Source organism: Galeopterus variegatus, unplaced genomic scaffold, assembly GCF_000696425.1.
Source record: "Galeopterus variegatus unplaced genomic scaffold, G_variegatus-3.0.2 Scaffold994, whole genome shotgun sequence".
NCBI classification, from domain to species: Eukaryota; Metazoa; Chordata; class Mammalia; order Dermoptera; family Cynocephalidae; genus Galeopterus; species Galeopterus variegatus.
The window spans coordinates 373906-389361 of record NW_007727105.1 but is presented as its reverse complement, the minus strand read 5'-3'; the positions used below and the strand labels follow the sequence as shown (position 1 = coordinate 389361).

General features: G+C 40.9%; 2 protein-coding genes across 2 annotated transcripts in view; one reads left to right on the top strand and one right to left on the bottom strand.

Annotated features, from left to right (window-relative positions):
- Window positions 1-418: 418 nt before the first annotated feature.
- On the bottom strand, window positions 419-12564 carry TOX4 (TOX high mobility group box family member 4). The gene is made up of 9 exons (XM_008574065.1): window positions 12499-12564; window positions 12224-12292; window positions 8334-8576; window positions 6795-7055; window positions 6209-6439; window positions 4407-4487; window positions 3314-4060; window positions 1958-2121; window positions 419-1069 (listed from the first exon to the last, which is right to left on the bottom strand). The coding sequence occupies exons 1-9, from the start codon at window positions 12502-12504 to the stop codon at window positions 1009-1011; spliced, it is 1863 nt and encodes a 620-aa protein (XP_008572287.1). The 5' UTR covers window positions 12505-12564; the 3' UTR covers window positions 419-1008.
- A 228-nt stretch (window positions 12565-12792) lies between these two features.
- RAB2B (RAB2B, member RAS oncogene family) overlaps window positions 12793-15456 on the top strand; it is a 15649-nt gene continuing 12985 nt past the window's right edge. Inside the window, exons 1-2 of the mRNA XM_008574064.1 lie at window positions 12793-12954; window positions 13177-13248. Of these exons, the coding sequence (XP_008572286.1) occupies window positions 12909-12954; window positions 13177-13248 (118 nt within the window). The 5' untranslated portion in view covers window positions 12793-12908. The remainder of the gene's footprint in view (window positions 12955-13176; window positions 13249-15456) is intronic.

The window sequence follows — 15456 nt, the reverse complement described above, 5'->3', positions numbered from 1 at the left end:
ATAAGATCAAAGTGATTATTAATTAGTACTATGTAAACATGGTTAAGGGTTCTTTAGGACAGCATTACTCAAGGTAAGAATTTGAGTTCACTAGGGCTATCATGATCTAAACTTCTGCTTATTCTGCTACAACTACGAGTATGTGTCTTTGCTAGCCTATTTTCTTTAGTGTATTTCCAAGAAAAAATAAATACGTTCATCTTAGGTTAAATAAGTGCCTAGGGTCATCTTAGGTTAAATAAGTGCCTAGGGTATGCAGAGAATTGATCTATATATTATGTAAGTGAAAACACCTCTAGTCTATCTTTTAAAAGACATTTCATCAAACACAGGTGAACACAATTCTTTAGACTTTGGTTGAACCTCATATTAATTTAAGGTTGTAGAGTTCTGCCTCCTCAAATTGTGATAACTCAGGTAAAGAAGGATCTTTTTAATGAGAAATAAATAAAAAACTCCTGGGTGATGTCATTTTCCCTGCAGCCCAGCATGCCTACTGTGTTGAAAATCTTTGTTCTCAAAGCAGTCTATTGATGTGATAGTAGTAATTCCCTGTCAAGAGGGGACCTTTAATGCAAGCTCTTATCCCTTTTAAAATGGATGCACACAGTGTTTTTTCTCCTAGGCTCAAAGCTGAGTACTCTCCCATCATTTTAATAATATTTAGGTAAGTCCTATGACAATTGTACCAACAAGTTTCCTCAAACAATGCCCACAACCACCCCTACCATCCCTATGTTTTGCTTGTCCATAATTCCTTCACCCTTCCTCTGCTATTATCACTGGTATTTCCAATTAGTTGAAAGTAAAAAGCAATTCAATATTACAGCAAACTCAATGTCCCTGCTCCATAACCTGGCCTGTGAAGGAAGATCAAAGGGGAGAAGCATGAAGGGCCATCATAGGTTGAGATCAGGCACTACCAGAAGCCAAACTTGTGTTTCAGAAACAGGCTCTTGGACATGTTCCCAGCAGATAAATCTTCACTGGCTTGGAGAACAGGAAGGACTATTTCACAAACACCACTGTGTTTGAATTTCTAGAGGCTACCCAGGCCAAGAATACGTCCCTAAGAGAGAAAAAGATATATACAAACTTAGAATTACAGCCTAGAAACTTTTTTTGTTTGTTTGTTTCAAACAAATAGGTTCCCAGATAATTTCCTACAGCCCCAAGGTAAGCTAGTATCTATCACCTTAAGTGTATTAAGAATAATGGGCCTAAAAGTCAGAATTAGAGGCAATGCTAAATCTACCTTAAAGGATTTGAGATAGAAATACAAATCCCTGGGGCTGGCCTGTGGCTCACTTGGGAGAGTGTGGTGCTGACAGCACCAAGGCCACGGGTTCAGATCCCTATGTAGGGATGGCCGGTTGGCTCACTTGGAAGAGCATGGTGCTGACAGCACCAAGTCAAGGGTTAGGATCCCCTTACTGGTCATCTTTAAAAAAAAAAAAAAAAAAAAGAAGAAATACAAATGCCTTGTTTAATGGATATAGGTAACGCCCAGGAAAATTTGGGGAGAAGGGCAAAATGTTCAGAATTTCTCCACACTCCCCCCACACTTACTATATTATTGTGTTACTTATCACTTACCCATTCTTCCTCAAATTCTGATTCCCTAAGTGGTCTGATTTGCACTAAGGACTGATAAGCTAATATTTACAATCACTAACAGCTTAATTGATCATCATTTTTAAAGAGCATACATAGAGGTATGTGGTAACTGAAAAGTGAGAACTGCTGATTGATTGCATCATCTTTGGCCATGTGGCAAATGTAAGCTTTTTTTAAGCAGGGGAACTTTTCTAGTAGATTCTCCAATCAGACTGTATATATAGCAACCTTCTCTACCTAAGGTAAGGTGACACTGATTGTATATTCAAGGTTACCATGTTTCCCAATACAGTTAATTTAGCAAATACCTGAATTGTAAGAAGGGGAACTGTAAGCTCACCTGCAGTGCTTCACCACACACTCATTGCTGCAGTACTCATTGTCCCAGTCCTTACTCACAACGGGAGGGTTCTCACAACCAGACCTCACACATCGAGGCTGGGGTGAGAGCATCACAGGAGACCCGCTCACCAGTTCAACATCCATCTGAGAAGGAGACTCAACCTGTGAGAGGAAGAGAGCACCAAGGATGGATTAGAGTGCTTCCTGCCTAGCTAGCTAGCTAGTCAAATTATCTCTGGGAACCAATGGAGAAACAGGTGTTAAAATCCCTCACATGTAGGGGTAAAGTTCCAGAAGGTGAGTTCTTGGTCTCCCTCTCTTTAGAACTTTTCCAAGCCGACTGACAGGAAGATTTCTTCCCATCAGGGAAAGGCTGGGGATATTCTAATACCCTTAAAATTAATCTAACCCATCACTGACTTTATTCCACACTTGAATAATATTCCTCTGAAAGTATTAAATCAAAAGTAGAATGTGAGTAGATTGAATCACCTCAAGTAAGCTAGATGGAGAGTGCTAAGAGAAGACACAATGTGGTGCTGTTAGAAAAGGGGAAGGAATTTGGAGTTTAAGTTTCCCGCTTGATAGGGTGTTATCTTTTTCATTTAAATGATTGCTTCTTTAATTGTAGAACGAGTCTGAAACAGACCCATATTTTAAAATTAATTGTCATGCAGTTAGCTCAGTTTAGAGCAGTGTTGTACCACCAAGGTCAAGGGTTCAGATCCCATTACCAGCCAGTTGCCGAAACTAATTACTGGTCATGTATAACAAAGAAAACTAGGGTAATTGGCATCTGTTTATGTCTCTTTCAAAAGACTTAAAGATACAAACCCACTGAATTGTTCTGGCTATATCCCCCACTCCACGTGCATTTATTCCTTTTTTTTTTTTTTCTTTTTTTGTGGTGGCTGGCCAGTATGGGGATCCGAACCCTTGACCTTGGTGTTAACACTGTGCTCTAACCAACTGATCCACATGCATTTAAAACATCAAGCTAAACAGTTAAAACCTAGAAATGAAAGGATTTATATCTCCAAGGTTTAGGATCCTTGGGTAGACACCTCTAAAAAGTAACTATGCTTATCCTCTCTACCTGAACTACAATGTTAACTTCTGCTTAGTTAAGGAGTGGTCTGTGACAAGAGGCCTTTTAACACTTCTCAACAAAAACACCATGGGTATCTTGGATGGGACAAGTCACTGTCACAGGAAAATGTCATCTGCATGGTGTCTTACACTGTTGGTTGCCCGGCATTAAATGCTAGTAGAAACCCCCACTTTTATTGAGTCAGCCAAAAATGCTCTTATACATTACCACTGGCCTAGAGGAAACACTTAAAAAGAGGCTTACCTCAGGAACTACATCTGTGATCATCTCACAGATTGTCTCAGGAGAGGTTGCCTCCACTGTGTGGGCCTCAGGGCTGTTGTTCACAGGCCGTTCAGGACTACTTTCTACAGCTGGCGGGACTAAGTTAGTCTGCATTTTCAGAGTGGGTAGAGGCACAATCTTGGTCTGCAGAGGAGGTGGCTGTTGCTGTAAATTGATTCGAACTTTCTGAGGTGGAGGCTGCTGCATGGCCTGGAGTGGAGGAGGCTGCTGCAGAATCGTAACTTGCTGCTGAGTCGGGGGCTGAGGCATCTGTTGTAATGGAGGGGGCTGTAGTCGAGGTGGAGGCAGTTGCATAGAAGCAGCAGCAGCTGCTGCTGCTGCCTGCAGCACTGACCGAGTGACAATCTGGGCTTGTTGACTGGGCTGGATAGTGGCTGTACTGGTTTGGCCTAGTTGGAGCCCCCGGGAGGTTACCACTGTGGCTGGGATAACAGTAACCATCCCTCCTTGAGACATGGTAATAGAAGAGGGCAACATCTGTTTGGTAATAATCAACTTGGTGATATTGGGCTGGCCCCCAGCCCCAGAAGATGCCTGGTTTGCCACATAGGATGAAAGAGTGGAGTTAACAACAATTGAAGGGGACAGGGCAGGGGGCTCTGTTGACACTGGTGCTGGAGATGCTGGGTCAACAGTAGCCATAGGAGGTGGAGAAGGAGTCTGTGATGCTGGCACTGGATCCAATTCCACTGTTTCCACAGTGGCCTAAAAGAAGACCAAGAAAAATAACATTTGTAGATTTACTCTCTACCGTAGTTCTATTCACTCTAATCACTTCCAAAGAAAAGATACATCACAGATTTTTAAAAAAGGAGCAGCTGTGGGTATGACCCTGGCTAAAGTAAACAATGGAAATAATGAATAAACTCAGAAAGAATGACAAGGTTTATATGACAGAAATAATGGGAAAGCTATTAAATACTTTTTAAGATTTTAATACTATCTGGCATCAATAAGTCCCACAGGTTTTTGGTGGTACTTACTTATAACAGTTAACTAACAGTTCAAAAAACTTATTGGTTTAAATATGTTTCTGCCCTAATCCTCTTACCTGACATTCTTGGTTGTCTTTATAAGCAGCCAGAGCCTTAAGATACTCTTTCTTGGCAGCTTCAGTTTTCCTCTTATACACCTGTAGGAAAGACAGACTTTTAAATAAATCCCCATGCTCCTAGAAAAGACTTATAATTCTATATTATTCATCAATGAATGAATTTATCTGTCTAATCATTTACAACATTTTCAATGAATACACTTCTGAAAGCTAACAATCAGATAGGTTCCATGGCTGACTCACTCCACTGAGCATACCTCTGAAAGCCAGCCAATCAAGAATGAGTTTTGCCAAAATAACTACATTTCTAAAGTGAACATCAACCCATGCTCACTTCTGCCACAAAAATAAACCCTGACCCAAAACTATGTAAGATCAATAGATTCCTAGTCTGCAACTGTGCCTAATCAGTACATTCTACTTAAAGGAATGTGGTAAATTGTTTGCAAAGAACAGCCACAAGAATTCCTCCCATCCTGCATGCCTTCTTCCATTAAGAGCTGAAGCCTGTTTCCTCTTCGTTTGAATCTGTGACTTGTTTGATCATGAGAATGTGGCTAAAGTGACACTGAGACTTAAGAGACCTTAAGGCATTTGTTTTTGCCTTCTTGGAAGGTTGCTCTAAGTCTACCATACCATAAGGAAGACAGTCTAGCCTGCTTGGAGAATGAGAGCCTACGCGAAGGAGAATTAAGGCATCCTAGCCAACAGATAGCAACAACTGCCAGACATGGGAGCAGGGCCATCTTGGCCAGCCATCCCAGCCATCATTCGAATACAACCACAGGAATGAGCCCAGGCAAGAATAGCAAGAAAAAAACCACCCAGCCATCTCAGAATCATGAGAAATAGAAGTTGCCATTGTGTAAGCCCTTAAATTTGTGGTGTTTTGTTGAGCAGCAACAGACAACTGATACAAGTTATGTATAATAAATTCAGCTTCTCGTTTCAAATATTAAGTAGAGGATTCACTTTGACCTAAGACCTCAGTGCCTAGGGTAATGATAATCATACCCATCTTCAATTTCAATTGTATCTCATATTTGTACAGTATCATAATTTTCATTTATTTTTAAAATACAGATTAAATTTAGGAAGACTGACCAGTTTTCAAATTTATACTAGGCTAAAAAGACCCTAAATTAAATTCTAAGTCCAAACTTGGTAGTGGATTTTAGAGTTAGCCACAGCATGCAACTTGTCAAGTAATAGCCTAATTTTATAAATGAGAAAAAAATGAGGCTTAGAAAAGTAAAATATCTACGGGCCGGCCTGTGGCTCACTCGGGAGAGTGCGGTGCTAATAACACCAAGGCCACGGGTTCGGATCCCATATACGGATGGCCGGTAAAATTTAAAAAAAAAAAAGAAAAAGAAAAAGAAAAGTAAAATATCTAAAAATAGTTGAAGATACACAAAAAATTATAGGAGTCACTATTAGTAGAAAGCACATGGAATATGGAGTTAAAGAATCTGGATTGTGTCTCAACTCTGCCACTTAAAATTTATATTAACTGGGCAGTGGGCCCCAGTTTCCATCCTCAGTAAAAAGGAGGAAATGGTTGTTATTTTATAGAGTTACTGTAAAGATTCAGTGTCTTTATAATAATTTCAAAATGGGTTTTCTGGATTCAGTGTATGGCTGCAACTTCTAAGACAAGTGATGATGTATGAATGCCATTAACAAAGAGCTGACATTAAATAAGGACATATAAGAAAGAAGAAAACCTTAGTTTTTATCCCCTTACCTAAAAACTCCTGGAACATTCACTATTCATTAGTTTCTCATTATTTGCTCACCTGTTTTTGCTCCTCTCCAAGACTGTCCCACATGGAAGCCACAATTTTTGAAACCTCTCCAAAAGTGGCATTGGGATTCTGTCCCTTGATGGCAGCCTGTGTATCACGAAAGAATAAAGCATATGCTGAGACTGGTTTCTGAGGTTCATTAGGATCTTTCTTTTTTCTCTTCTTGGGGGCCTTCTGCTTTTTCCCTGCTTCTACCACCACTGTCTTCTGGCTGGGAAGTTGCTGTAGGGAAGAAAAAAGAGAGAATTACAAGGTGGAAGAAGGAAATTATATGTCTGGAGAACTGTAAGAAAAGGACTTTTATATAAGGGGAAACTAGCCACATATATGGAATTTTCAGAAATGCTAAAAACAGAGTCAATAGAATTAAAAGACATTAGTAAAGTATGTGAGGACCAATGAGAATGGGGATTGGGAGGAGCATTATAAACTGGAATTCGAGAGGTGGGTCCCCATACCAAGAAAAGAGCAGAGGAGATGGCAGGGCAGAAGTAAAGGACACTGATTAGGTTCTGTAGGCCACGAGTTATATCCTAGAATACCATGGCAGAATTGATTTTGGCAGGGAATGCCTCACCCTCCGGAAATCCTCAACACCATCCTCATGAAGTGAACTAGTAGGTGAAGGGGTGGTTGAAAGACGATCTTCAGGTGACTGGGCAGGTAGCAGGATGGTGCCACCCCCTAAGCTCAAACCAAGTTGAGAACTCAGTTCTGACTGATCAATGGTGGTCAACTGGCTATGCGCCATCAAGCCAGATGTCATGTCTGTCATTGGTACATCAATTGTAACAGGTGGGTTGGCACTATACTGAGTTCCTATGGAATGGTCCAAGTCCTGAGAGAAGCAGAAGGACTAATTAAACACTAAATATAAAACACCACTTTTCCCCCCGCTGAATTCAGGACAGCTTATAAATCCTCTGCTTACCCAGACTGTTTCATCATGTATTTATTTATTTATTTTTCCTTTTTGTCTTTTTTCATGACCGGCAACGGATCGCAACCCTCAGTGTCGCGCCCGTACCAGACCGGGACCGGCAACGGGATCGCAACCCTCAGTGTTGCCCCCGCACCTCGCTCGGCCAGTGAGCAGCCGGTCTGTATGTGGGATCCGAACCCTCGGCGGGAGCGCCGCCGCGCTTCCCAAGCGGCGCACTGTAGGAGTGCGCCACCGAGCCGGCCCATCATCATTTAAACTCTAAAAACCATCAAATAATTTGTCTACATATAAAACATATTAAACTTTTTTTAAAAGTAGAGAAATTAGAAAATTCACTTCTTTGCACTCAAAGGCCTATTCTGAAATAACTATAAATAATCAGAGAAGTTTTCATTTTGGACAAATTAACTTAAAGAGTAAATAACTTATTCAGTTATGTGTAGATAATGACCACACACAGGGTAAAGAAAAACTTCCCATCTGTAACCTCTTAAAGTAATAGCTTTTAAGGGCTGGCCCGTGGCTCACTCAGGAGAGTACGGTGCTGATAACACCAAGGCCCTGGGTTCAGATCCTATGTAGGGATGGCCGGCTCACTCACTGGCCGAGTGTGGTGCTGACAACACCAAGCCAAGGGTTAAGATCCCCTTACCAGTCATCTTTAAAAAAAAAACAAAACAGCTTTTAAAGTTGCAGTACACAGGCAATCAGAGTAAATAAGGCCCATCAATTTTAGAGATGTTTGGCATCAAATACAGTGTGGAGATACGTTAATAATGAGATGTCCTGGAAGCCCAACACACTGATGTATCACACTAATCCACTATGAATACTAGGTTTGGTACAGACTGTTCTTGAACAAATCCCTCAATATATCAGCTATCACACTTGCATTTGAATCCTAGGATGTGAAGGCCATAACAAAAGAGAAAACCTTTTTTAAAAAAATCACAATAAATCATTTTCACTTCAGGGTTCCCATTGGAAACTTTATACTTTTAACTTACTTTTCAAGTAAAATTGACCCAGATGGTAAATTTCATTTATTTAGGTTTGTGAGCCTTTAGCCAAAAGAATGAGAATACCCAAGTGTAGTAGGAATAGAGTAACTTTTGTCTCCCCTAACACCCTGCCCATGAGCTTGGGTGAGCCTGAAAATGTCTTGCCCCTTACCATGGTCAAGCCCCCACTCAGGAGCCCCCCGCCCTGCTCCATCAAGCCATGGGTCATGCCCACAGGCATGTCCAATGTCTGGACCCCATACTGGGCTGAAAAACTGCCATCCTGTGAGGAGGAAGGGTCTGCCAGGTCATCAAAGTGGCCAACCACATCTGAGACAGCCAGTGAAGGATCAGAATCCAAGGAGATAGGTGGGATTTCAAATTCCTCATCACCCAAGCTTGGTGTATGGAATGTCTGTAGAGAAAAAAAGGGAAAAAGAATTAGTAGGGGAGGAGGAACTGCATAATGGTAAGTGAAGAACACAGTGGGGTACGGGATATTCTCAGTGTACCTCTTTTCAGCTTGGGACCCTATTTTTAGTATCAATTTCTGAGGACCTATTTAGTTTTACAAATAAACCTCTCTTATATCTCATACCCTTGGTCATATGGCACATACAAGGCTGCTAATATCAATCACAATGTTCAATTCTTTTATCTATTTTCTACCTGTACCATCTCAGTTGTCCTAAATTATTATGCCTATTATTCTAATGAATAATTATTTCAGCACCATTAGTTAGGATCTACCCTTTATAACCCGATTAGCTATGATGCTTGAAATCTCTCTAAAGATTCTAATAGATAGCAGTTATTTTGCAATTGTTAAACCTGAACTGTTAGATCACAGAAATAAATTGTCAACCAGCCAATTATACTCTGTTGTTTTAGGGTCCTTTGAAGCAGATCCTAAAAGGTACTATTATGGGAAACTTATGCCCCTCTAAAATATTTGCACTTAAAGTTGCCTATGTCTTTTCCATTTTAGGAATTATAATGTTAACAACAAATAAGATTCCACTTTGTATAGGATTTTAGGAAAACTCTAACAATGCCAAGAGAAGGATAATAGTGAGGAGAAAAACCTTATTACAGCCAAACAGCAAACTGGTTCTCTAACAGTTCCAGAGCACATTCCTAGTCTTGCTCTAACCAAGTCTTTCTGTAAGAGAGGAAGAAAAAGATTATTCTAGCTGTCTAAAGACACACTCCCTTCCTCTGAGTCCAATTAGACCAGTAATAATAAACTCTTTCTATTCTGAAAGGGGCTACCACTCACACTGTTAACAGACCAATGTCTGATCTACAATATGTTAACTGCTATGGTTCCTTTTTGACACTAAAAAACTCAAATGGAGTCATCTTCAGCAATATAGCATCATAAATAACAGCAAGAGAGATTTTGCTGTCAAACAGACCTGGGTTCAAGTCCCAGCTCGGCCACTTACTATATGACTTTGAACAGGTTTTCCTCATCTATAAAATGGGAAATATAATGGTAAAACCCTTGTATGGTTATTATGAGGATAAACGGAATTTAGTGCACAAAAGCTTACACATTGCCTGAAACATAATTGCTTAATAACCATTATTAGCCATTATTAATGATATTAATATCCTAATAATTATTAATTTGTCACCTGCCCTCACCAATGATCATAAATAACTGGAATTTTAGATATTATAAATTCTATCAACCTAACAGACAGCATAGTAAATATCAACTGATTCAGATCAAATTAAATAGGAACTCACATTTTTTTCATAAATAAAAAAGGCTATTTTGGGGGCAGCAGGCGAGTACAGGGATCCAAACCCGTGAACTTGGTGTTATAAGGCTTCTCTCTAACCAACTGAGCTAACCGGCCAGCCCTAAATAATGCACTCTTTAAAGAGTTCCTTGATGTTTCTGTAGATCCAGAAAGGGTCTCACTATTATCACCATTTTTGTTTTAATGAAGACATTGTTAGAGAGAATATTTCCAGCTAGTAAGAACTAGAGAGAAAAAAAATATGCTTCTGAAATGCCCAATTTCTCTGAATCACATTGGCAAAAAGAAAAAAGCTTCCTATAGGACCAAAAGCAAACAAACAAAAAACACACAGCTTCATTTCTACATTTTCCTCCTCCTTACTATTTTAGTTACTATGGTAAAAATTTGATAGTTGTCTGGGATATAATATGAATTACACATGGAGCATAGGAGCAGGCAGTTCTTTATAGGAAAAACTAAAACTTTCCCTGAGAACTGAGCTTTTCTCAGTACAAAACCCATACTTTACCTTCAGATCCATGACTCTGATACTACTTTTACTTACTTCTAAGTTATATTTGGGATGGATACAACAAAACCCACAAACCCATTAAAATAAACAACCACCACTACCACCAAGAGGGGAAGAGAAGGTGTAGAAGTTGTAATGAGAAAAAGAACTTTTAACAATGACAGAAGTCCTACACTAAAGAAAGCTACTGAAATCAAGTCTAAAACTTAGCTAAGAGCTCTCTGGCAAAACAAAAAACAACCAAAAAATTTCTTAAATCATAAAAACAAAAATAAAGGATAGACTCAAACCTGGAAAGTTTCTTGAGGTAAAAACGAGCCACCTCTTATGTAGTTATCTCTTGATTGTTCAACCTCATTAAAGGGGTAGAGGATTAAGAACGGGATAAATTTGAAAGCTACTTGTATTTAAACTGTACTTTCACATGAATGAGACCAATGTGAAACTTACAACACTCTAAATAATGTAATTTAGACTGTGAAGACCTGATAGAGAAGAAATTGGCAATGATGTACTGTCACATGGATGAGGCCAATGTGAGATTTAAAACACTCCACAGAATGAAATTAAACCATGGAGACCTCATTCAGAAGAAACTGGCAATGAAACTGCAAAGCACCAAACAGATTTTCATTTTATATCATTTCTGAATGTTCTGCTCATTTGATTCACACACACACACACACACACACACACACACACACACACACACACACACACCCCACTTAGGAGAAGAATAATAAATAATAACATCAATAAAGAAGTTAAAAAACTAGCAACTGCTATTTGTCAATCTAATTCTCATCCATGAAAACGTTAGGATTTATTATAGGATACGCCCATTCGACAGCAATTGAGAATTCTTGGTATAAAAAAACTGATGCAAAAGGTTCACATCACTTTTGAAAAAAAATATTAAAATCCTCAAAAGATGGTAGAAGGTTCAAGGCTTCACAGTTTCTCAAAGACTGAGAAATTTTAATCTGTTCCACCTTTCTCTTTTGTCTTGCTTAAACAAGTGATACATATCTACATTACGACAATATTTCAACCAAAACTTTTCACGAATACTTTAGGACCTCACCATAACCATTACTTCTACTTTACAACATCGTGAGAAACTACTACAGCCATCTAAAAGCTGGGGAAACTGTGACATACAAAGATGAAGTAATCTGCCCGAAGTCTAAACCACTGGCAAACAGAAACATTTTCTACTCAATTCCTTTCATGTTCTCTGGTAGCTATTTCCTTTCCTCCTGTCATTAGCAAAACAAGCTAACACCATGTATGTAAACGTAACTACTAACTCCATCAGAGGACGAAGTTTAAGTTTTAAAAAAAGGCCCCTTCAACACGGTTCGTTTCTAGAATAAACACATGTCCATGGTTAACCCGTGCTAGGTAGGCTTCTCCCCTCACCCCTATTTCTTTAGCTGCTGAAAAATTTTCTTCCCATTGCGATACCCCAAGATTGTTGTAGCTATTTCTCCCCAACGAAAGGAGACAATTCCACTCTGTCTTCCAACCCAGAATCACTCTCCTCTTTAAATTATCTCTTTCCAACATCCTGCTTTTCTTTTGACAGCAGCTTCCCAGGCCTTCCCCAAACAGTCCTCAGAGGCTCTAGAAGCAGCTGTCACTTTTCTCTAAACACACCAATCGCGGCCCCTGCTTCCCAGCCCCCAGTCCCCGGCGTCTGCGCTCTCCTCTCCACCACCCTACCCCACGGCTGCCTCAGGCCCTCCCCCCGCAACGTCAGCAGCTGTTGCTCACCTCGGCCCCGGACAGGAAGGGGTGCGAGGGCCCTGTGATCGTCAGGTAATTGTCATTTCCTCCGGGAAACTGGAAACCAAAAGAAAGCCGAGGGGATAAGTTAATCAGAGCAGGGAGTTAGGTTGGAGCGGATTCTGACCCCAACGTTCTGATAACACTCCCCAAACCCTGCTCTATCTCCTCTCCCGTCAGCCGCCCCTCCGCCCGTCTTCCCGCCTCTGTTTCAACCCGGTCGCGCGATCTCTCGCCAGCCTTCTTAGCACTCAAGTTCCTACCTCCATCTTCACACAACCCCTACCACCGTCTCTATTTCCTCATAGCTCCTACCGCCCCCACTGGACTCGGAACTGCCGTCACTTCCGCAAGGAAGTGCGTCGCTCTCCGCTGATTGGTAGGAGCTTCGTGGGGTGGCATCGAGTCAGTAGCCGAACTGACGGAAAAGCTAGCTATCGCCCCCTGGAGTTTGGTAGGATAATGGCATGTAGACGTGCAAGAGGCGACCGTGGAGGCGGTGTCGGGTACTCCGAACCGAGTGAAGATTTCTGGGGAGAGCAGTAGAGACGTGACCTGGGCTAGAGGGGTTGGAGGGAGGAAAAAAGGAGATCGGTGGATTGAGTGGCTAGAGAGGTCGGAGGTAAGTGGCTGTTGAAGTCGGGCGGACCCGGAATCCAGAGGAATCGGGACGATGACTTATGCCTATCTCTTCAAGTACATCATCATCGGGGACACAGGTAACCCGCGGGTGGACCGCCTTCAAGGCTGGGGCGGGAATCCGAAGCTCCCAAATCGGGTCGCGGGGGCGGGGCTCACTTAGTGGGCTGGGCGGTTTGAGACAAGAGGGCGGGGGCGGGGCGGCTGGGGGCGGGGCTCGGGGCTCTCCTGTCCTGGACGTCCAGATTGGAGAAGGTGTTCTGGGCTGCGTGACTCCTAGAACGCGCATCCTCTTCTTTCAGGTGTGGGGAAGTCATGTCTCCTTCTGCAGTTCACAGACAAGCGGTTCCAACCTGTACATGACCTCACAATAGGTAAGTGCATCTTCCTGTTCCAGAACAGATAATAAGATCAGACTAGCTAAACTGCTAAAGTGGAAAGTTAGCAGCCTTCAATATTCGAAGTCAAAAGTTACCCCTCACTACTTTAAACTAGTACGAAATTACATTAAATGAAACGTGACTAACCAAACTCTGATAAATGGAGAGTAGCGTAATGGGGAGTGAATAATTAAAAAGTAACTTTAGAGATAAGTTTGAGGTATGGAGTAGTAGCCGTACGATTTTTTTTCCCAAATGCAATTTGTATGTCTATGTAGAGTTCCACGAAAACAGTGCAGCTTACTCAAAAACTCGTTTGTGTTTTGCGGTAAATAAGTACCAACCTCACATATGTTTTTCAAAGTAAACACCAGTACGTGGTTTTTTTGTACGTGTGTTGGAGAGAAGGAAGCAAATTGAAGAGCCATCGCAGCCTTAGAATTAAAGGGCAGGTGAAATTAATAGCTTTTCTTTTAAAGAAAAGAGCATGATAGAGTTCCAAAAATGCACTGGTCATCCTGGAAAGTATTAACATATTCCACACATTTACGGTAAGGTATGGCCTGCAGCAGCTTTAACAACCCCTTCCCCATAATCTCCATAACCCCAACCCAAATAAACAATATATATAAAACTAGCTTTCTTGCCTTGTAAATGCAGTTTCTAAATAAAACTCCTACCTCCCCATTCTTACCATATTGCTACTTCCAAGTCTCACCTTGTATGGAAATCTGAAGCTACCGCTGCTCCCAGCAGATTTATTCAGAATCAAATAACTGATGGGGTTAGAGAAGGATTTAGAGGATAGCATCAACCAGAATTTTTTTCTTTTTCTTTTTTTTTTTTTTCAAAGATGACTGGAGGGCCGGCCCCGTGGCTCACTCGGGAGAGTGCGGAGCGTGGAGGCCTCGGGTTCGGATCCTATATAGGGATGGCCAGTGTGCTCACTGGCTGCGTGTGGTGCAGACCACACTGTGCCGAGGGTTGCGATCCCCTTACCGGTCAAAAAAAAAAAAAAAAAATGAGTGGTAAGGGGATCTTAACCCTTGGCTTGGTGTTGTCAGCACCACGCTCTCCCAAGGGAGCTAACTGGCCATCCATATATAGGGATCCGAACCTGCAGCCTTTGTGCTATCAGCACCACATTCTCCCAATTGAGCCATGGGCCGGCCCAGAAAATATTTTTTTAAATGAGTATTAAGTGAACATCCACACAGTGATGGGGGTTAATGATACAATGCTGAACAAGGCAACATTGTGCCTATCCTTAAGTAGCTTATAGTCTTCCAAGGAAGGAAATAAAGTTGAGGGCAGACAGAGACAAGTAAATTCCAATAGTAAAACAGGAGGAGAGGCTGCCATTTCTATCAGGAAAGGCTGAAAACTGAGGAATGAAGAAGAGTTAGCCAGGCAAAGGGGTTGCAGAGATGAGGGAAAAATGATCGGAGCAAGAGGGAATAACATATGCAAAGGTCAGGAATGTTAGAGATCAGGCCACTTTTGGAAAACTGAAAGTAATTTAATATGACTGGAGCATGGAGTTTGAAGTGGAGAGTAGGAAGAAATAAAACTAGAGAAAAAAATTAGGTACCAAGTTTTGAAACAGTTGAGGATAACAGGGAGCAAATAAGTTTTAAAATGAAGAAGTGAAATGATCAAATTTTCCCTGGAGTCCAGCAGAGCTTGTGTTTCTTTCTGAGTTCAGTCCTCTGTACCATGACAGAAAAGGCAGATCAATAGAAAATATGTGCAAAGCATAAGAATCTCTAGAGGACATTGCATAAAAGGCAAAAGTTTTATTTTTTAATTCTTATCCATTGAAATTCCTATTGTCCAGAAAGGAAAAGCAAACAAAAAAAGATTTAATGCCTTTTTTCAATAACTACCACTTGATTCTTGTTGAAGCAGCTGGTATAGTAAGAAGTGATTCTTATATCTTTCTTATTGACTACAGTACCTTAAAGTTGAGATATTCCAGATATCTTGTCCATATCTACATAGGGCCAGTGAATAGGTGCATATCCGCCCTTAGCATAAGCTATATTACTGCTTTTCTCCCTTAGAAATGAAGTGAGAAATGAATTCCTCATGCTATGCGCAAAATATCGTATGAAAATAGAAAATAGGACAAATTGTATGACTTAGGATCAAGTTTTTTTTTTTTTTTTTTTTTTTTTTTTTTTTTTTTTTTTATATGACCGG

Coding starts and splice junctions, on each gene's coding strand:
- TOX4 (XM_008574065.1), bottom strand. Junction 4,488..6,208: donor TTGGAGAGGAGCAAAAACAG/GTGAGCAAATAA, acceptor TCTTTCCTACAG/GTGTATAAGAGGAAAACTGA. Junction 4,061..4,406: donor AAGACAACCAAGAATGTCAG/GTAAGAGGATTA, acceptor GTCTTCTTTTAG/GCCACTGTGGAAACAGTGGA.